The sequence below is a fragment of the Numenius arquata genome, chromosome 2 (assembly GCF_964106895.1).
Source record: "Numenius arquata chromosome 2, bNumArq3.hap1.1, whole genome shotgun sequence".
NCBI classification, from domain to species: Eukaryota; Metazoa; Chordata; class Aves; order Charadriiformes; family Scolopacidae; genus Numenius; species Numenius arquata.
This window is the reverse complement of record NC_133577.1, coordinates 99194113-99216015: the sequence shown is the minus strand read 5'-3', so window position 1 is coordinate 99216015 and position 21903 is coordinate 99194113. Positions and strand designations below refer to the sequence as shown.

Genomic DNA, 21903 nt, shown 5'->3' with positions numbered 1-21903 from the left:
ACATACTCCAGTTGTGCAGTATGTTGCTGCTGCTTCTTGCACAGGATGTCATGAACGTTTCTTAGAGTAACTGAACACACGCAATAAAGATTTTACTTTTAAAAACCCACACACAACCAAGACTGAAGCAATGTTTGTGTTGAATTTGCATGGAACATGCATAGAAAATAAAAAGACCCAACCTTCAGTCCTCTGGAGAGGTAATTTACAAAATAAGATGTCAAATGCTAGAAAAACAATTCCCAAGGTTTTCCATAATACATTAAACAAGAAAAAATTTAATACCTATTTTTAATGCACAAAATCAATTCATTAGCATGTGTAATCAACTGTGTAAGAACTAAATCAATTCACAAGCTTCTTGTCATTGCAATTTGACCATCCTGCTCTAACTCAGGGACACTAATTCAGGGGCAGCAAGAGCAGCAGAGAGCTAACTGCAATAGAAACAGTGATTTTCTTTGGGCAGCACTGGAGCTGAGCTCTCAAGCACGCTTACATCACTGTTCAGAAAAACAGGTTTATTCTTTAATCTGTCCCTATGAAGATGTGACTCTGTATTAACAGTGGCTTAGTGTGGTTTATGGACCAGGAATATTTTTTAGTATGTGTTTAAGAAATGCAACAACTTGCACAATCCTGAAGTCCTAACCAAGCTCCTGCACAGCATCACACCAGGCTGAATTTGATTCACTTTTTTTACAAAGGAGCATACAAAAGACTATATATATATATATATACAAAAATAAAATATATATCTATATCCTTTAACGTTTTATGAAACATCATGTCTTTTCTACTGTGGGTTGTGTAACTCCTTGCTGTAGCAGACATCCAGGGTATTTTAATGGAATTGTTAATAAATCATAAATCAACTCAAATACAATTACATCAAAGCGTTCATTTTTAGCCAAGGGACACTAACAGAGTGGAATGACATAGGTTTGCATGCTGGAAGATAGTTTAACTGCATTAACAATTTCTAGCAATATAAACAATCTACTCCCAAGAGACAGAGGAGTGGAAGGACACACAAGGAACATACTCTCTAATCATGGTCACAGGATCCTCACACACTGCAGCTTTTGGCAGCAGCTTTCCTACCAAGATACAGAAGAATACAGGAAAATACAGATGTGGAACCCACTTAAAAACCTACAGAGTCTGATTCTGAAATGCAAAGCACATCCTCTGACCCTGTTTGCCAGGGGGGTGAGCTCTCAGCTTAGAAAACCCAGTCAACATCCTCTTCTACCGCAGGTTCATTATCATTACAATCTCATCAATAGAGTCTGCTTTTGTGCCCACAAACGTATTACATACTTATACTGAAACGAGAACAATCTCATTTTGATTAATGACAGAAGATCTGATGAAGTATAACCAAACTGTATTTTCCTTCTTGTGTTCGTAGTCAAAGAGTGTCTGCCCTGAGGGGCTCAGCTCCCCTGCCTGAAGGGCTTGCAGCCCCAGAGGTCTCAGTCAGGATGAACAGGCAACTTAAACTAAATAAAAGTGGGAGAACGAAACCCAGAGTAAGCTGAGACCACTGGAATGTGGGTAGTCACACATAAATAATTATCTCCCCCTTCCTACGTGCACTTCTATTCTAATTGGAGCTATTGGGATGCAAACACAGTGGTACAGATGGCCTGTGCCTTAGCAAGGAACCAAACTCTGGCTGCCCCAAGGAGCTCCCCAGAGCCTCCCAGTCTTCGTTGCTGTGCTGAGACAGGGAGGGGAAACACAGAGCTGCCTTTTTTGAGGTCTACTCTACCCCTGTGAATCATTACCCGATCACTAGATTGGAGGAGAGTTTTCCACCCTTTTATTTATAAAACGTTATTATTCATGGCCTCAGACTATCTTCTCAAATACAGACAAAAGTATCAAGACCTGATTAGATCACGCTAGAAGCCTATATATTAAGATTATTGTCACATTAACTGCTGAGTATTAAATTTTCAAAACACATGGCCATTCATTTTTGATATTGCAGATAGGTCAGTTCATACTTGCTGTACCAAAGACCTATGTGGCCTTTTGAATTATTACTACTCTGATGAAGCACAGCACCCTTTGCTCAGAGCAGGCATCAGGTGGATTTCCTAAAGACAGACCACTGAAATTCAGTCCTTGATCCATTAGATCCATTCTTTTTACACTAACACAACAGTGCAAATCCCTCATTCCAATTGATTTTGAACACTAGCAGTAGGTGCTTGATAGATCACCAGCTGTTCTCAATAAATACCAATTCAGGCTTGGTTTTGACATTTGGCTTCTAGTAATCATTTTAAGACCCGAAGAAAATACTTTACTGGAACTGGACTTCTTCCATAATAGCTTGGAAAATCAAACTGGTATATCTCAGATAATAATTTGTGGTTTCTCAACAGTTACATAAAAACCTCATACTGTGAACATTTCTAACACACAAAACCAAAGGCATAAATCTTTTTATATTAGAACATAAAAATAAGGAGAGAACTATTAATTTCAATTAGAAACTTGTCTCTAGCCATGATATTTATATATTGGTTTTACTTTCCTAGAATATTGCATGTTTTTGCTTTGACCACATCAGAACAACTCCCAACCCCATAGCATTAACAGTCTATTTTTAATTTACAGAAGAACAAAGTTCAAAGTGACAATGAAAGAAACAAAAATGCAAACTCCAAGCATGTCACGCTCCTTGTTCAAGTCAAAGGTTATAGCAGAGAAATGCCTTTAGAAGGAATAATAATGCTAACGTGGTAACATACGCGGCTGGTTTGAGACATGCAAGTTAGCAAAAGTATTGAAAACAACAAAAGAGGCTGGGGGAAGGAGGCTGAGGAAGGGAGAATTGCCTCATACCATGGCTGGCAATAATGATGACTTACAAGGACACAGACAAACAGGAGGTGGTGGTAAACCTTCAGCTACGACATGTAGTTATGAGGTGATCAGGTGGCCACAGGCATGGAAACCCAAGACTTTTAAGATCTAAGATTTGCACAACAATCTGAAAAACCAACAAAGAAATCCACTGACCACAAGACCTGCAGGAACTCAGCCTTTCAGAGGACAAACTTAGTGGCTGCCTCTACCCTGCGCTTGCAACAGCCCTCACAACTAGGACACATCTTCCCCTCTTGGGGAAAATCTCCAGTCAGAGCTTTGCAGCAAACACCAAAGCCAGGCAAGCGTTTCTTGGAGGTGTCAAGTGCAGACACTGTCATTTCAGTCACGCTCATGAGATGATAATTACTGCGCTACAACAAAGACACTAAGTCTAACTTTCAACAGCACTCACTCCACAAGTCCAAAGGCCCTTCCACCAGTCTAAACTGGTGCTGCAGAAAGAGGCGGTTGTACCCTTTGCTCTGCCACCAGCCTTTAATTCCTTCTCCTCATCCCTACGGTGCCAACTGCACTCATGCAAACATACGAGGAACCGTATAAGGCAACTGATCCAGCTTTAACTAGCCCAGCTTCTTTCCCCTCCCCCTCCAAAAAAAATATATTGGAAGCAGCCATGAGCAAGAGACTGGAGGTAAGCAAGAAAACCCCCACACAGCACCAGCAGTATGCTAAATTGCACAGTGGAAAGACTACGTGCAAATACATTTTAGGACAAGCCATTCATTACAGATGTTTTCCAGTCCACAATAAAAACAAACAGTTATTAAATGGAAGGATAGCTTGTCTTAGCAAAGGGTGTGCTCTTGAGTTTCTGAAGTGCATCTAAAGCTAAACATACAGTATGAACTGAATTATAAAACAAACTCCTGCAGAAGAGTCTTTGAAGAAGGCATCGTAATTAATTGAGCTCCACGGTTTGTTTCATGTGCATATAATCAGCTTTTAATAGCAGCATCTATAAATCAATTCTGCATCTCACTGTAGGTTTGCTGAACTACCCAAATTAAATTCTAGTGGTTTGTGAGAAAAAGGAGAAAGGCTGCAGGCTAAAAGGAGTCTGAAAAATATAATAAGGCTAGCTCAATTTTGTTTCATTTTCCTACGCTAGTTGGGAACAGGGTCACAAGCATATATTCACATCGTGTCGCTTCCTCCTATTAAAATTTTTGGCTAATCTTTTCCTTAACTAGCCTACACACAACTTACAAAGGACAGAATATCTGAGACTGTTTACTTCATATTGTTCTTTTATTTAAGTAAGCAACGTGGGCTAAGCTGCTCCCAGCCAGCGGCGCAGCATGCAAAGCCAATCCAAAAGCAGTCTTTACAAGGTTGAAAGGGTACAGCACGTTTTTAAGTGGAGCACAGTGCATTCAAATTCAGGAGTTGCGTTCCTGTAATGAAAACTGAAGATAAAAAGAAGTAAAACAACCTTTATTAGACCAAAACCCTGCTAGACGTGTTGTGCTTTAGATACTTCACTGGGAAGGTGGATTGGTTTGCCTTTTATTTTTTTAAATACACTTGACTCTTCATTTGAACTGATACATAAGATACTGGTTGATAAAATGTTTTGAGCTACTTTTTCTATACATTTGTTCATTCCCATCTCATAGATTCCCAGTCGTTCCAGAGGGAATAAGAAAAGAGGAGTAGCTACAGTTTTCCAAACACACGTGAACCTGACTTGGTTTCTCCAAGGCTATAGGAAGGAGCTCTGTGGGAGTCTGAGGGAAGGTGTTGCAGTTCCACCTCAAGTTTAAAAGACTACAAGATACAGGGTAAACACTGACCCTGTAAGAATCCCACTGGAGCCATTCCCAAAGGGTGAGTGTGACCTGCAGGGCTCAGGAACATTGCCCAGTTCCCAAGTCTGGGTGAACGCTGGGACTACAGTCTAATCGTACGTCACAATCCAGCTGAGTACATCTAGACTTTAATGCACCCAAGTGCTCCATATAAACTGGGTACAACATGGTCTCACCAGAACAAAGACTCACAAATGCCAGGAGCAAGGACTGTAGTAAATCTCCCAAGTTGAATGATCAGGACCTTGGGATACCCTACAGACGGTTTAGGAGGGATACCCCACAAACTGCCCTTGTAGTTGAGACACCACCACAGTGACCACCAATTCTGTGTGCCTCCCTTCTTACTTCCGTTAAAGAAATTCCTCAGCAAGGATGTATGGAGAAAGAACTGCAACGGATGGGAAGGAGAAAAGGAGGACGGCAAAATGCACTTCAGCTGAAACTAAACAATCGAAACAAAAACTGACTTGAAGCCAAATCATTAAATCAAATAAAAACAAGGGGGAAAATGTCACAGTTTGTTCTTGCAGCATTTGGGGAAGTTCCAATTGCCTTTTCTTTATAGCTTTCTCTATTCTGAATGTCAGCTACAGCTTTGGTGTGTCATCCAGTAAGGGCTTTTCTCCAGCTCAAACCATATGCAAAGTCCCAGGAGGCACAATGGACTACCACAGGAGACTAGAAGAAGGACCTGTCTCTGAACACACACATTTGTCTCCTGATTATATTGACTGTTCATGCTTATATCCTCAAAAAAATGTTAATCATATCACTTCTGGCCAAAACTCTGGCTCACCTACAAGCTACATACTTGTGTGTTTAAAGCCGTTTTGGCACAGCTAAGAACACAGATCCACTGTGGGACAAGAGGGGAAAAAGGTACTGAGTGCCTGGACACAGTCTTGAGTACAGCTGCAACGTTTCTCATTTGAAATAACCAAACAATTATTAAGGACCTAACTTGCTTGTTTAATTGGGAGTAGTTTGTGCATTTGCATAAGTAATCATGATTTCATTCAAAGTGCTTTGCTTGTAGTGATTCCTTCTCCATGGTCAAAGTCCCCAGGGAATTTTTGCTTGGTTTGTTAAGCTTGTTTGCTTTTTGAACTTTTTTTCTTTTTTCAGCTACAGGAACATTAAAAATTGTCAACTATGCAAATGAAATTACAATACAGCATATTTAATAGGGGAAAACCTTCTACGCCATGTGATAGAATGAGATAATTGAGCGGTAGCAAGCTCTCAACCATTTCTGCCAGCTCCTGGCACTGACTTGTATGACTCTTTCCTAAAAAGTTTGCAATTCCAAGACTGTCTGGGGCAAACTATGGCTGTAATATATTATGCATTCACTGTAAATTGACAATAATACCACCGAAATCTGTCTAGAAGCATTCTGCAAAGGAGATGATACAATGCTAGTTTGAGAGTGATTATACTTGTGGCTGGGTTAAGCCTCTGAGCTTATGTATTGGCAGCTTCTAGAAACCAAGGAAAGTCACATCAAGCTGAATCTTTCCGCAATGCTAAGCTTACCTTCCCACAGCCCGACTACTGACTTCCCCTGCTGAAACAGCCTCCTTTGTATCCTTCCAGCCCCTGTGAGTCTACAAAACAATTGGTCCGGTGCTAGCCACTAAAATACAATCAAGCTCTTCCAAAACATAGAATCATAGAATCATCTTGGTTGGAAGGGACCGATAAGATCATTGAGTCCAACCGTCAACCTAACACTGACAAAATCATCACTAAACCATGGCCCTAAGCACCACATCTATCTGTCTTTTAAATACCTCAGGGATGGCAATTCCACCACTTCCCTGGGCAGCCTGTTCCAATGCTTAACAACTCTTTAGGAGAAGAAATTTTTCCTAATATCTGACCTAAACCTCCCCTGGCACAACTTGAGGCCAAACAAATACATTAGAGGTTCTAGCGACTGTATCTGCAACTGTTTATTTCTGATAATTTTTCAAACCTTTTGTAAATGAAAGGATTAAAAAAAACCTAATTGCAGGAACACCTGAATTTTAAATGTGTAAGGCTCCAGATTAGAAGTCTGCATTCTTAGCAAGGAGGCTGAAGCAGCTGATTTGCTTAACAAACAATACAGATCCTACCACGCTAGATTGCTACTCAAACAACTCCCACAGAAACTGTGAATATGTGCTCCTGAACGTTTCTGAAAGGAATATAAGGAATGTGTGCATCAATGCCGGGGGAAGCACTACACAAAAGTGCTATCGGGATTTTTTAATGGCAAGCATGATACACTGTTTCTTGCCCACAAGAAATACAATCCCTTTCACTGTAACTATGCCATCATGCTAGATAGTATCACCAGGAGAGAGGGTGCTACTCAGTGGGGACCTATTACATGATTCATAGATTCATAGATTCATAGATTGGTCCAGGCCAGAAGGGACCTCCAAAGGTCATCTAGTCCGACCTCCCCGCAGTCAGCAGGGACACCTCCTACTAGACCAGGTTGCCCAGGGCCTCGTCGAGCTTCACCTTGAATATCTCAAGGGAAGGGGCCTCAACCACCTCCCTGGGCAACCTGTTCCAGTGTCCCACCACCCTTACGGTAAAGAATTTTTTCCTAATATCCAATCTAAATCTCCCCTTCTCCAGCTTAAAACCATTGCCCCTCGTCCTGTCGCTGCAGGCCTTTCTAAACAGACCCTCCCCAGCCTTCCTGTAGGCCCCCCTCAGGTACTGGAAGGCCGCTATGAGGTCTCCCCGGAGCCTCCTTTTCTCCAAGCTGAACAACCCCAGCTCCCTCAGTCTGTCCTCATAGGAGAGGTGCTCCAGCCCCCTGATCATTTTGGTGGCCCTCCTCTGGACCCGCTCCATCAGGTCCATGTCCTTTCTATATTGAGGGCTCCAGACCTGCACACAGTACTCCAGGTGAGGTCTCACCAGAGCAGAGTAAAGTGGCAGAATCACCTCTCTGGATCTGCTGGCAACACTTCTTTTGATGCAGCCCAGGATGTGATTGGCCTTTTGGGCTGCGAGAGCACATTGCCTGCTCATGTCCAGCTTCTCGTCAATCAGCACCCCCAAGTCCCTTTCCTCAGGGCTGCTTTCTAATACCTCATCCCCCAGTCTGTATTTATACTGAGGATTGTTTCTTCCCAGGTGCAGAATCCTGCACTTGCTTTTGTTGAACCTCATGAGGTTCATCTGGGCCCACCTCTCCAGCCTGTCCAGGTCCCTCTGAATGACATCCCGTCCCTCCGATGTATCGACAACACCACACAGCTTGGTGTCATCTGCAAACTTGCTGATGGTGCTCTCAATCCCTCTGTCTATGTCTTTGATAAAAATGTTAAACAGTACTGGTCCCAGGACGGACCCTTGAGGGACACCACTAGTCACTGCTCTCCATCTGGACTTAAAGCCATTGAGTACCACCCTCTGGGTGCGACCATTCAGCCAATTCCTTATCCACCGAACCGTCCACCCATCAAATCCGTATCCCTCCAATTTGGCAAGTAGAATGTTGTGAGGAACTGTGTCAAAGGCCTTACAGAAGTCCAGATAGATTACATCCATAGGTCGCCCCTTGTCTACTGACCTAGTCACTTTATCATAGAAGGCCACTAGGTTAGTCAGGCAGGACTTGCCCCTAGTAAAGCCATGTTGGCTGTCCTGAATCATCCCCCTGTCCTCCATGTGCCCAAGCATGGCGTCCAGAAGGATCTGTTCCATGATCTTCCCAGGCACAGAGGTGATAACAAGGTGTTGAAGATAAAAGATGAATTCTGCTCTTGTTACAGAAATTCCACTCCTCAGAAATGAAAATGTGTGCTGTATGGTATGCTCTGCCCCAGGTATTTATTATTGTAATGCTTTCTGGTAATTTATAGGTTCTGGGTTATCAATTATACGATGCAATAGCTTTTTTGATTACTAGTTTTCCCTAGTCTATATTCCAACACTATTCTCAATTCCTCTTTAAATTCTGAAAACTCTTTGTATTGGCTCCCTCGTAGGTAGTATCAAGTGCTGCTACTTACAATGATGTTGTTTAGGTTTTTCAGGACCAATACCACCATAAAACCTATTATGTTTGAACAAGGACACAGAGGTAGCACAGAGTGAGATTTCTGTCTGCTGCTTCATTTCAAGACAGGTTCCAGCGACATTTAAAAGGTTTGCAACATGCTATAGCTTTCTAAATATATATGTGTATATATACATGCGCACCCTCTCACCCCTTTAGCTTTAAAGCAGTTTTCTAGAAGCTGCTTTGAGAACACCTTGGAACCTGTGGAGAAAATCGAGCCTGTCTCGTTTTCCTTGCTGCTGCCATCTGTGGCATATGCACCTAGTTATGCTTGGCTGCATACTGTCATATGAGCACTTCGTGTCAAACTGACCTAACAACAAACAAAAATATCACGCCAAGCAATGCTGTTAACACTGGGACACAGACTGAAGAGCGCAAGAAAAATAATGCATTGCCCTACTGGTACTGTAATAAGGGCATGACACACATGAGAACTGCTAAAAGATTGAATTTATTTCCAGTCCCTAGCTGTATAGCATGGTCAGGATTTAAAAAGTTATGCAAGTCACACCAAGGGGAAAGACGGGAGACAGTTTTGTCAGCCTTTTTGAAATGAAAATGCAGGCTACTGAAGGTAAACAAAGCCTAATCAATTAAAAACAATAAAGTACAAAGTTAACAGCAATAATAAACTGTGTAAGCAGATTATGCTAGGTGTAGATCAAGCTAGGTTACTTGAACTACCCTCCTCCCAAAGATATGACACAATTCAGTCTTCTCAAATATATCATATTCCAGTGGTAAATTGGGAACTATGATGACAGATGGTAGAAGACCAGCACCCACCAGGGCACCTCTGGATTAGCATCATGCTGGGTGTGGAAACTGCTACAACCTCTGAGCAAGACACCACATCTCTCCCTCACTTGGTTCTCACTATGCAAGTGTCAATAAGACCTACTCATAGTCTCTGCTCAGTCCTTTTATCCCAAAACCTCCTTTCCCTGCAACCAGGATGTTGCTTCTGAGGACCTACCACCTTTTTTTCCCCATTAAAAATCTGTTTTTCCCTCTTTGCAATGGTTTGGATCTCTCATCCTAGTTTTCCTTCACCTCTGGTTTTCTGGGCTATAATTGGTTTTTTACCTACATTAGGGTTAATTGCCATCAGCTCACCAAAATTCTAAGTGTTAACGCTGATTTATTTTATACAACACAATGGTGAGCTTAAGAAAGCATTAATATGAGATCCACCCTCATTTCCCAGATGACAACAATGATGTGGTCTGCGTGAAAGATTAACTTCTGACACAAGAGAATAGTCAACAGTCACCAAACTTAGAGAGTTCCAGAAAACCCAAACCTTCATCCCAACAGCAAAAACAGCAGATCAAGGCAGGGGGAGGGAGAGCACCACTGGAAAATAATTACATCTGAAGCATGCCAGGCACATCCAACGACTCTGTTGCTAACCACGGTTCTCTGGAAGCAGGCTGAGCAAACAGCAGCATATGGGAGAAGGCAGGAGACTGAACTATAAAGAGAATTCAGGTACCAGCAGAAATGAGGGGGAAGTGGCAGAGGGACCACACTTGAGGGGAGAGGAGGGACACCCAAGCCACCAGTCTTACTGGCATTCTCAGACACATCTCTACTTTCCTGACATCTGTTTTGACGTCGGGAAAAGAAAAAGGCTAGAAAGATTTTTACTTGGGAACATCAAAGAGAAGGGATACCATGGAATACCATACACACAGCTCAGAAAGTACCTGGGGGACTCAGGCTACAATTGCCAGAGGTCCCAAGGAAGCTAAGGAGGACCAGAGTTCAGATTCTCCTGCAAGAAAATGTCTTTTAAATCAGGTTTTAATGGAGTCTGTGCTTCTATGGATATGCCCGCTAGCCCTGGTGAAGCAGCTACAGGTTTTAAACACATGCCCAATTTATAAGCTTGGATGAGTTAAAATTAGAAATGCTTTCAAACCCCGATTTCCTTGCTCTCATAGGCAAGTACCATTAAAATATACTGAAGTGCAAAGTTTTAGGGAGAATGCAAAGGCATCAGTTTGATTCTAATGAGTATTAGGTGTTTGATATCCCTTTGTGTCTTTGAAAATGTCCCCCTATACTAGAACAATTCCACCAATACCCCAGATTTCCAGGGTACAGAAAAGACTTATGGGGTCCTCCACCCCATCCTTAGCATATTGCCTGAATGTCACACTGACTATAACATAGCTAATGTTTCCTAGATTACTTTTTTTTAATTTTATCCATCTTCTACAAAATCAAAAGTCTGGAGATTTCCACCACTTCCTTTCGGTAGCTATTCCACAATCTAAACTAGTTCACTGTGAAAGTCTCCTTTTATCGTAAATCCTCTCCATTTATAATATCATTACACTACTCTTACCTCTAGCTCTTTGAATACTAAAAAATTCCTTCATTTTAAACCTCTAAGAATCTTCTAATACTGGACACTTTTCATACAACACTTTTATCACTGCTTGGACAAGCTGTACATACTCAAGTTCTTTCAAAAGCTTTCTTAGTAAGCCAGTCCTTTTTACTGTATAATCAGGTTTGCTGCTGTTCTCTTCACTCCCTGCAATTCACTGATGTTTTACTGAAATGGAGAAACCCAGAATAAAGGCAATAACCCAGACGCAATCTCAGTTTAAAAAAAACTCAAGCTCCCAGATCTCTTACTACAGTATGCCTTCTTTATGCTTCAAACGCTAACAGCATACACAAGGATTCTTGAAAAGAGCATCACTGAACAGGGTACACAAAGTTCTCCTCAACCCTACCCCACTCCTTGAGCAAATCTGGGGACTGTTTCAAGTTCAAGGGACATTAGCCAATGTTACAGGAAATCTTAAGAGTGCCTTTGGAACAGCCGTGGCCCAATACACAAATGCATGCTTAGGGAGTTATTAAAACAGAATATTGACCTCAAAACCACCAAAGCTCCTTTGGAACCCTTCCAGATCATTAAACAGCTGTATTTAGACTGGTAGACTTCCAGCCATGGAGTCAAGGCTGGCACATGTCTTCTTCTCTTGTTAGGGTAAACAGTATGGATGTTACACCACCTAATTATACTTAAGTAAGCATTTATGCTGGGGAAACAGTATAAACTTTGCTCTGTTTAATGGAGAGAACAACTCTACAACTGGAGGTCTTTTTCTTGTTATACTCCCTCTATGTTTTCAGAGAGGGAAATTGCCACTCAATTTCCACTAAAAGAGTTCTCAGTTATGGATTGCTAGCAATATTGATTGTAATGGCTCCTTTGGAAACATTACAGTCTATCATAGCAATGTTGTTGCTGCTGCAAATATGTTAATCTGCTCAAACCCTTTTAAACACTGTCTTCAGAAATCTCTTTTAGTCTACTAGTCCTTTTAGACCATGGCCATTGCTTTAGCACCTGTGGCATGCAACACCACGGAGCTGAGTACCATCTCCCAAGACACCTCAACACAAAAGTCAGTTTTCTAAGCTTGTATTCCTCTCTGAAGTCATCAGGATCACACACACCCCCAAAAAGTATGCACCAAAAAAAGACAAGCAAACAAAATGTTAACATAACAAATAATGAGAAATATTTGTCGTAAAATTATTCCATGTAAAAAATGGCTACAGCATTGTTTTCCACTCAAATACGGTTTAAAGAAAAGTGAAAAAAAAAAAAAAAAAAAAAAAAGAAAAAAGTAACTTTATTCCCTAAATGGGACCATAACTTAAATAACATATTTGCTAAAAGTTTAAGTTTTTAAAGTTCAGTAACGGCTACCTCAAATATCTGAGTAAATATTCATAATGAGTACTTATCAGAAAACACGACCAGGCAAAAAAAATGTGCTAAAGTACTCCTTCTTATGGTATTTCTTTTCAGATTTTCCTGAGAAGAAAACTTTTGAACACCAAGATGGAAAAAATAGCATTTCTTAAACGCTGAGACAAAATATAGAGGAATTTAGCCAAAAAGGATGGACAGAAAAAATTCAGTGAAAAATCATTTTTCACCCCTTATTCAGCTGTACCTTAGCAGCACAGGTGGGAGACTACAGCTGCTCTGTGGATGCACCTTGACACATGACTAAACAGGACAAAATATAGGGAACTTAAGAGTCACTACATGGAAGTACAGTTTCCCGTGATAGCTATATATAATCTCCGGCTCTTATCCACTGGTTTTAAATAACTTACGAGATCATTTCTATACCTCCCTTAAGACTCAGTGAAAGCAGTGAAGTTAACCATTCTCAGAGTTATTTTTCCAAGCCAGCATCTATATGCCCTGGAGGACACAGACTAGAAGAATGCAGGCAAAGGGGAGAGAGTAGGAAACCTATTTCCTACATCTTATAAGCAAACAGTAGGGGAAAAACAGACATTATGACTGATCTAGATGAAGGGATGTACAGGAAATGCTACTGTCCTCTGTGAAACCGAGCTGGAGAATGAACCGAGCTGGAGTGGGAGGAGAAGCCATAAAAAAACCATTAACCCAGCTAGTCTCAGCCACGCTTTGTGACTATAGAACTATGTCACAGCAAAAGCAATTACATAAAGGTAGCAAGACCTCGTTTTCCCACGTCACTACCTCTTGCTAACGCAATCCTCCCCCAGCAATATGGAAAGACGTGCTTGACAGTTACCCAGAAGAGTCACTGTCCCCCTTCTCAGGTCACACGTGCTGCACGTGCTGGGTCCTCTCTGGCAGGCAGGACAGATGTTGTCCTGCTGTCAACATCACATCTTTAACTTCAGCTGAGACCACTGCCCCCTGCTATGCTGCCAGGAGAAGCTGCCTGGTGAGCAGTCATCTGCACTTGGCTGCTCCTGATGGGGACATCAATGTGGAGAGGAGGCCTCTATTCCATTCAACCCCTCTCATGGCACTAACCAGGGCTCTGCCCCACATCACCACACTGACACCGTCTTCATGTATTTTCCTTCCATACATGCCCCAGAGCTGCACATCATACTCATCTTCAGCTTTCCAACAAATATGCCAGGTTGAGCCCTGAGATAATATTAGCCTCAACAAGGGGGTTGTATTTGCAATGTTTCAATTTCAGTTGCCTCATTGTAAAGGTAGGAACAAGCAAATACAATTCTGGCTGTTATTAATCAGTATGAATTGGTTTTGTCAATGCTGAATGTATAAACAGAACATGGGTATTTGAATTAACCTGAACAACCAAACACTCATTCAAAAAAAAAAAAAAGTTTTAGAGGATCAGCATTGCCCCAGTAGAAAAAAGAGCCCCAGGGACTTCAATTTATTGCAGATATTAGACACAAGCTGGCTGTGAAAAGCACCAGGTCAAGCCCACAAGAACCCAGTAAAATATGACATCCCTCTAAATCGAGTCACACCCTCACTGATTAATAAATGCAGGTACTAATTCACTCCAAAGGTTGAAGCGGCAGAGGCTGGAGACATTAGTTGTCCCCACCAAGGCCAGGCAAAGCTGCAGAAGTCACGCTGCTTGCTCCATCTCCCGAGGGGATCTGGGCAGGTAAGGTACAATGACTACACCAGCAAGCAGGTATCATTTCTCTCCCCACACTGTAGCTTCTTCCAGAATCCACAGTCTTAATTTAACGGACTGAAAGGTGACAAAAGCCCATATCAAGACACATTGCAAGAGATGCGAGCACAAAAAAAAAAAAAAAAAAAAAAAGGAAAATCAAAACCCAAAGGCTATGGAGGGAATATGTAATTTCTGTTCATTTCCTTTTTCCTCTCCCCAAAAAGCCCACAGTAGAAAAACAAACAAAAAAAACGAAATACAAGAATACAAGACAGAAAAGAAAATCCTGTGTAAAATACCTTTTCTTGTGACGAACGACGTAATTTTTAGAGCCATACTTAAAACAACTTTTATTGCTTTACCCTTATACCTTTGTGATGCTTCATATGCCTAATACACACTCTCAGAAATGTTATTTATTCAAAAATTTCAGCATTAAGACAGTTGCAATCCCCAAATGCTACAAGCCAAGTTTTCTGTCATTGCTTAACATTATTTTGCATCAACTATGCACAAATAACTACATCCAGGGATTACAAGCTTTTCTTCTCTGGAAACCTGAGTTTCCTTAGTATCTGCTATATACTGGTCCCCATTCATTTTCTACTTCTCAGTCCTACCCTCTGCTGTACCATTACAAGTATCAATCACAAGTCTGCAATATTTAAGGGTTTTTTTAATTCCCATAACTTTTTCCCCTTCTATTTTACAGATAAGCCATCAGGGCAGTAGTGAGAAAGCAATACAGTCTCCACTACTAGGTATATTCATGATTATTCAGCAGTTTGTGGTTATTCAGCAGGGAAGTGAATCCTAGCTCTCTAGGCACAATAACTCAGCATGGTTTGGGATGGGAACTGGATGCAGGATTCTCATGTACTACCTCCCCCTTTTTTGAGCAGGCTCTTCAAGCAGCAGACGCTTCCCAAACACCTCCTCTTACTGCCACTGCTAACAGGAGGAGGATGATGCTCAATATTCAGCTCTTCTGGAGCGAGGGGATGCCGTGGGGCAGCAAACCCTGCTCTGCAGGCCCTTGCAGAAGCAGCCCAGGCCTTCAGGGCTCTCATTCAACAACCAGGCCAGTTCCCCAGCAGCATCAATCACAACCTTCGCTGTCTGCAGGGGTGCAGAGGTGACTTTGGAATGTGCCAGAGGTGGAAGGGGATGGGGGCAGCTGGGGGGAAAGCGTAGGTTGTTCTTTTCAGATATGCCAAAATCTGTATCTCTCTGGCTACCACATTGCATAGAGCAATTGCTTACAGGAGGCATTTCTAGCATTGGAAAACACTCCAGTACTTACTGAAATTAAACTCAATTATTTCAGTCTTTCTAAAAACTAAAGGGTAAGGGGGTTTCTTTGTCTCTCTGAAAAACTCTGGGAATTTTTATTATCTACAGATGATCTCTATGCTGGAGGTCCCACATTTTGAGGATTCAGTGATTCTGAGAGAAACCAGCTTGATTCCAAGACAAAAAAAAGCTGCAGATAGGTATTCACTCTGCAGTCAGGCATGCCAGTCGGCAACATCAGCACCCTCTCCCCCAGCTGTCTGTTACTGCTCTTCCAGAAGCCAAGTACAGCTGGAGAAAGGGGATTTTACGGGACTCTAATCCATGTCACTGCAGTCAGCGAGGTGCACCCCTGAAGCTGGCTGACTTCGCCATCAGCAGACGTGGGAACGCTCATATGAACTCTTGCTTTGGAAAAGTTGTGGGGACAGTAACCTCTAGTTCCCAGGCGGTGACAAGCAGCTGGGAACAGTAGTATTTTCAGCACGCTCAGCTGGAACCTGGAGAAAGCATCTGTCCATAGTTTCGATGACAGGTGGCAAGGAAAAAAAAAAAAAAACCTGTGTGTGAAGTGCATAGGCAATGTAAATCCCATTTCTGCGAGAGAAATTTTACTCGCCTCTAGTTTTGAAGCTTAATTTTTAGCTCCTTTATTTAGTAATGCCCAGAGATTATATCATGGGCCAAAACCAGTAATCTTTCCAAAAGGATGTAAGATATATATTATATATACAGTAATAGCATCTTGCTTGCATTTAAAATAATGGGCTAATGATCCAGTCATGCAGCAATAGGTAACAAATCATTTACACCAAGAGGCCTATTTTAGTTTTGGGATTTTTCTGCCAGCAGTTTGTGCCAGCAAGCCCCAATTCAAAGAACAGTAGTGCTGAGTCCTTTCAAGCATCCCACTGACAGATTAAATCATTTCTTTGGTGTTTTATAGCACATCTTGTTCCCCATCAGAATATACTGTATCTTGCCTCTAGAACTGTCCCTCCTCACCGGAAACATCTGAGTAGTATTTATAACCATATTAAGAGTTACATATCCTAATTGGCAGAGAAAAAGCTTATCCTCTGAATGAGTTCCAAGTTCTGTATTCAGATACACAAGCTCCCACACTTTCATGACTGCCATGTCCTTTTTAATCTTTTCCCTAAGCACATGTTCCTGTGCTTGTAACCATCTGACTGCACTCTTCTGTCCACTCTTTGAGGTGTATATGTACACCTTTTGATGGGCATATACTTTCCTTACACATCGCTTGGCTCTCATTTTTGATGCTTCTCATCCCTTGATTTACAGTGTACCTTCCACCACTCTCCGCTGCTGCTGGAGGCAGTTGGAAGGTGTCTCCATTACTACCTGTACGCTCTTTGCACAAAGACGGTCTGATGCACTGTACTTGCTCTCAACAGCAAGACCCAGAAACACTATCAAAATATTACATATGTAAAATAAATGTAACAGGAGGGTAGGAGGGAGGGTAACAAAAAGTTACTGCCCAGAGGAGTGCCTGAGGAGACCAAGTTATTCTTGCAGCCCTTACTCAGGTTTTCACACCTCAGAACACCATTTCTTATTGCAAGCTGAAATACCTGGCTTCACTGGGACCTTGCATGGGCCTGATGTTAAGCCTCCAGAGCATCAACTACAGTCAGATACATCTGACCCATCCAAAACCCTCAGCACCCTCCAGCCTCTGTTATTGTCTTTTTGTCTGCATTTTTGCATTTCCCTGCAGTTATGTATGCTCTTGCAGCAATATGATTTTCGTATTGGCAAAGGAAAGTGGCTACATATCCACCGATCTCCTCAAATTGTATTAATGCAGTATATTTACTAAGAAAGAATTATAAGAATGACAACTGGTATTTCTCCAACTATGTTAATTACACTTCTATCAACCCACATGATCCGGGCTTTACCTTCAGTGTCATCCCTGTTTTGCAAAGGGAAAACAAAGGTATTGAAAATTTCACGGACTTACATAAACAGTCACCAACAGAGAAGTTTGTGGTGTAGATATTCTGACTTCTGTTCTGCTGCTCTGACCAGAAGAGGAATAATTTTCCTCTCAACATATTTTGACATAATAATATCTGCTGTTGGCTAGGAAGTGCTGGCAGATGTTCACATACAGCAACACTAACATTTTGGAAGACTTCCTCCTGTTTTCTATTCATAATTGTATCTTCCCACAAGCTACACTGGAATATTTTACAATTACTTTGCAAATCACACTTCCAGAATGAGAAGTCCTTGCAGCTAACTAGAGCCAGATTACAGTGGCATTCAGGTGCTACCATCCACTACAATCAAAGAGCATCAGGCACCTAAAAAGCTTTAGAATTCCAAACTGCAGCAAGTAATCCTGCTGAAGTCAGTGGGAAGAGTTCTATTTCCCAACTCTGATACTTCCCAGAAGATTTTTACAGTGACGGAGCAGATTGGTCCTTACACAGTTCCTGATTTAGAAATTACAGCCATTTGAAATTTGCAGTCACTTGGACTTTCTTTTTGTGTACCAATCTCGATGCTCTTGAATAGACTGTAACAGACTAAAACTACCTTCAGAGAGTAACCGCTTACTGTGTTATATGGCCTAGAAACCTAAGTTCCTTTGAAAATCAATTACGCAAAGAAGAATTTGTCAGAACAGCCAATTAGATGCTAAAATCCTTGTATTGAAAGCTGATGCTACATCTAATTAAGTAGTCAAAACTGACTTTTCACCTAGAAACAGAAGGAAAGAGACTATTCTGCTTTAGCTGTACGTACAATTCTCCCATCATATATCTTCAGTTGTCTGTTACCTGTTGGCAGTTCAACCTGCCACTTCCATAATTTCTTTCTAAAATAAAGAACAGTATTTAGGCTTTCTGTATGTTTTAAGCATACATAAAGTAAGGCTTTGCACTAGCTGAGAATGTAGTCTGTCAAAAGAGGCAACATACTAAAATGTCATAGATGTTTATATGGTACAAGAAAAGATTCAATATCTAAAGAAACCAAAAGGCAAAGGATCACAAGTTAAAGCTTCCAGAGTAAGTTCACAGATCATTTAAAATCATTTGTGTCCTTTTCACAAAATCATTTGTGTCTAGGACTATGGCTTTAGCTGGAATAAGGAAAAAACACATAGGTAAAAACCAAATTTAAAGTCAGCACATACATATATTTGAAATTCACACACTGAAAATACATTAAGAGGCATACATTGCAGTAGTGTTCCTACAGTGTGAGCTCTAAAAGCAGAACAAAAAATGCCTGGAGTAGACCCAGTGGTCTGATCAAGGAAGGAAATTTCTATTTCTAAATGCAAGTTTGAAAATGAAAATCTGTCTGCTCAGTATGGACCCCGTTTCCTATAAGAAAATCAGCAGTCGTCTCATGCAGTAGCAGGAAAAATATCTCCAGTCCTGCAGGGCATTGAAGACTTCCCAAGGGATACTGAGTGACTTCAACCACCATCTAGACCCAAGTGTTTTTGTCCCTGTTATTCCCCCGATCTCTCTTAACAAAATAAAAAGGTTGGTATAAAAATTTAAAACTCTTGTCTCCTTTTGTTATGACTAAACTGCTAACCCATTTGGGAACTCTGTATGCTCATAACTACAAAGAAAGAGGGAACAACTGGAAAAAAATTCTTTAGTAACCCAGTGATTTTTTTTGTCCCAACACAGGGAAAATACACAATAAAAAGTCTTATTCTTAGAAACTTCTAATCCTGTTACCAATGAAGTCAAAGGGAGTTTTGACTTCTCCCTCACCCCAGCCCATTAGAGCACAATGAGGCCTCAACTCAGAACCATACCTTAAAAAAAAGGTCACAGCTATTTTAGGACACAAACCCCACAGCCACCCAAATGTGTTGTCATTCTACGTAGTCACCCCCTTCACAGAGGACTCTGCTCTGCAGCCACAAGCCCACCTCGGATGTTTAAAACCAGCATGTGTCAGTGTTTCTGAACGCATATGCCCCTGCATCTCCACACTAATGTCCATAGTGACACATGCTGGCTGTACCGGGGAAGAACACTGCTAGAGAGATCATCTTAAAAAAAAAAAAAAAAGAAGCCTTTGGCAACTATTAGCTTCTGATAAATTATCTCATTAATGCAAACATGAAAAAGAGATTTCCTTTCCAGATCTTATCTCCCTTGAATTACAACTCTTCTGCATGGGAAACACAGCCTCTTGCCTGTTGCACTAGAAATGCTTTCAGATCCGAGCTGAAACTCCTGACATGACATGAGAAAGCAGCAATCAAGCCCCCCTATTTTAAAAACACAGGCTGATGCAGAGCTTTGCTCTTGCTCCACCAGATGTTAAGGCATATTCCTTGCTCTTGTTCAGTTATTTTTTTCTAAGGAGCATTTCATCATCTTTCTAGTAAGAGACTTGCTTTTAAAGGCCATTGTTAGTCTGCTTTTTTAAAATTAACATAAAGGTTTTTCCTCAAAACATTCTTGAATCCAGTTTCATTTAAGGTATCAGTACCTTATTAAAGCATAATTTAAAAATGCACTGAAAATGAGCAAGTGTGGGCAATGTAACCTATGCCAATAAATTCAAGTGGCCATTGAGAGTTATTTTACAGTCCTTTATGAATTTCAATATAAGGAAGCTTAATTATTTTTTAATAAGCCCCCTAAATGTATTTTTGAAAGAAGGAACAGGACTACTATTTTATTTCTATTCCCAATATGAGCAAAAAAACAAATCACAAGCACTAAAAAAGAGCAAAACTCATTTTTTGTTTCTCACACGGGGTACGGTATAGAAGCTCACAAGGGCTACTTTCCCCTGGTTAAAAAGGGTGTTATTATTTTCAGCCATCTGCCTCACTCCTCCGGGGCACTTCATTTCAGCATTTTGCTCGATTCGCATGAAACTTTCAGTGAGCGTTTCCTTAGCTGGAACTGGGGTATGTTTAGCGTTTCCCAAGTAAAGCAGAAGAGTGGGTGGTGCTATTATTCATCACTGCACCCCACGACTCACAAAATAAGCCATCTGCCATCCCCGTTCCTGCTGTACTTTAATTAAGCGTCTACCAGTCAAAGGAAAAAAAAAAAAAGAAGGGGGGGGGGGGACGGGAAAAAAAAAAGCGGGGGTGAGGGAAGAAGAAGAGCGGAAGAAAAGCGGGTGGGAATGGGAAGGGAAAGGACCCCCGGGTGCTTCGGGAGCGGGCGAACCCCTCGCCGTGGAGGGCGGGCGAGCCCCCGGTGCGCGGCCGCCGAAGCGGAGCGGGGCCGGGCGGGCTAAGAGCGTCCGGGAAGAGGCAAGGGAAAGTACCTGGGAAGAGGAAGGCTTTGCTCCCGTTGTGCAGCCCCGGCACCTGGCGCACTCCCTCCGCCGAGCCTCCCAGCTGGAGCTCGGACAGCACGTCAATCTGCAGCGCGGGGTCCACGCCAAAGCCTGCAACTGACCCACAAAGTGCCGTTATCCCACCCGCCGACGCTGCAACTTTCCGGGCATCCCCCCCTCCCCTAAACACCGCCGCGCCCCGCACCTGCGGCCGCCCCGGGGACCAGGGAGAGCATCGCCGCCGCCGCGCTCTCCCGACCCCGCCGCTCCCGGGTGCCCTCCCGGCGGGTCCGGCATCCGCCTACCTGGCCCCAGGCAGAGGAGAAGGCAGAGCGTGCTCAAGCCGATGCCCGACTCCATGGTACACCGATGCGCTCAGTCCATAGTCCCCCTCCTCCGGTCGCTGCGGGTGAAAAACCTCCGGGGCAGAGAGGCTGGGTCCCTCCCCGCCTCTCACCGGGAGGAGCGGACCCCCCGCCGCCCCGCAGCGCGCATCACGGCGGCCGGAGCACACAAAGGCGAGGGCGGGCGGGCAGCGCAGCCCTCCGCCCGCGGGCAAACAATGGGGGGAACCCGCTGGAGCCTGCTGCCGCCGCCGCCGCCGCCGTGAGAGATGCCGAGCGAGGCCGCGGCAACCGGGAGGCGGAGGAGGCGCGCCCCTGCCCCGCAGCTCCCCGCCCCGCCGCTGCCACCGGGCGCAGCCCCTCGGCTGGAGAGAAGAGGAGCCGCCGCCGCAACCTCCGCCCGGCTCCCGCGGGAGCTCCGGTCTCCTCCCCGCACGTCCAGCGGGGCCGGGCGGGAGGGGCCGCCGGTTTATGCCGCGGCCGCAGGAGCCGCCCACCGCCTCCGCCGGGCCGGGCCGGGGGGAGGCGCCGCCCCGCCGCCCCGTCCGCCGGGGGATGGCCGGACGCGGAGGGGAGAGGGAGATGCTGTCGGGGTTGGGGGGCTCCGGGCTGGGAAGTTTGAAGGGAGCCGCCGGGGAGCTCGGCGGCGGGGAAGGCCGGACAGCCCG

The 21903-nt window shown here is 43.2% G+C and overlaps 1 protein-coding gene across 1 annotated transcript in view; it reads right to left on the bottom strand.

The window, feature by feature from the left end:
* Nucleotides 1-21251, bottom strand: part of NELL2 (neural EGFL like 2) — a 148593-nt gene extending 127342 nt beyond the window's left edge. The window contains exons 1-2 of the mRNA XM_074167943.1: nt 21197-21251; nt 20880-21008 (exon numbers count right to left, since the gene is read on the bottom strand). Of these exons, the coding sequence (XP_074024044.1) occupies nt 20880-21008; nt 21197-21251 (184 nt within the window). The remainder of the gene's footprint in view (nt 1-20879; nt 21009-21196) is intronic.
* Nucleotides 21252-21903: the final 652 nt, after the last annotated feature.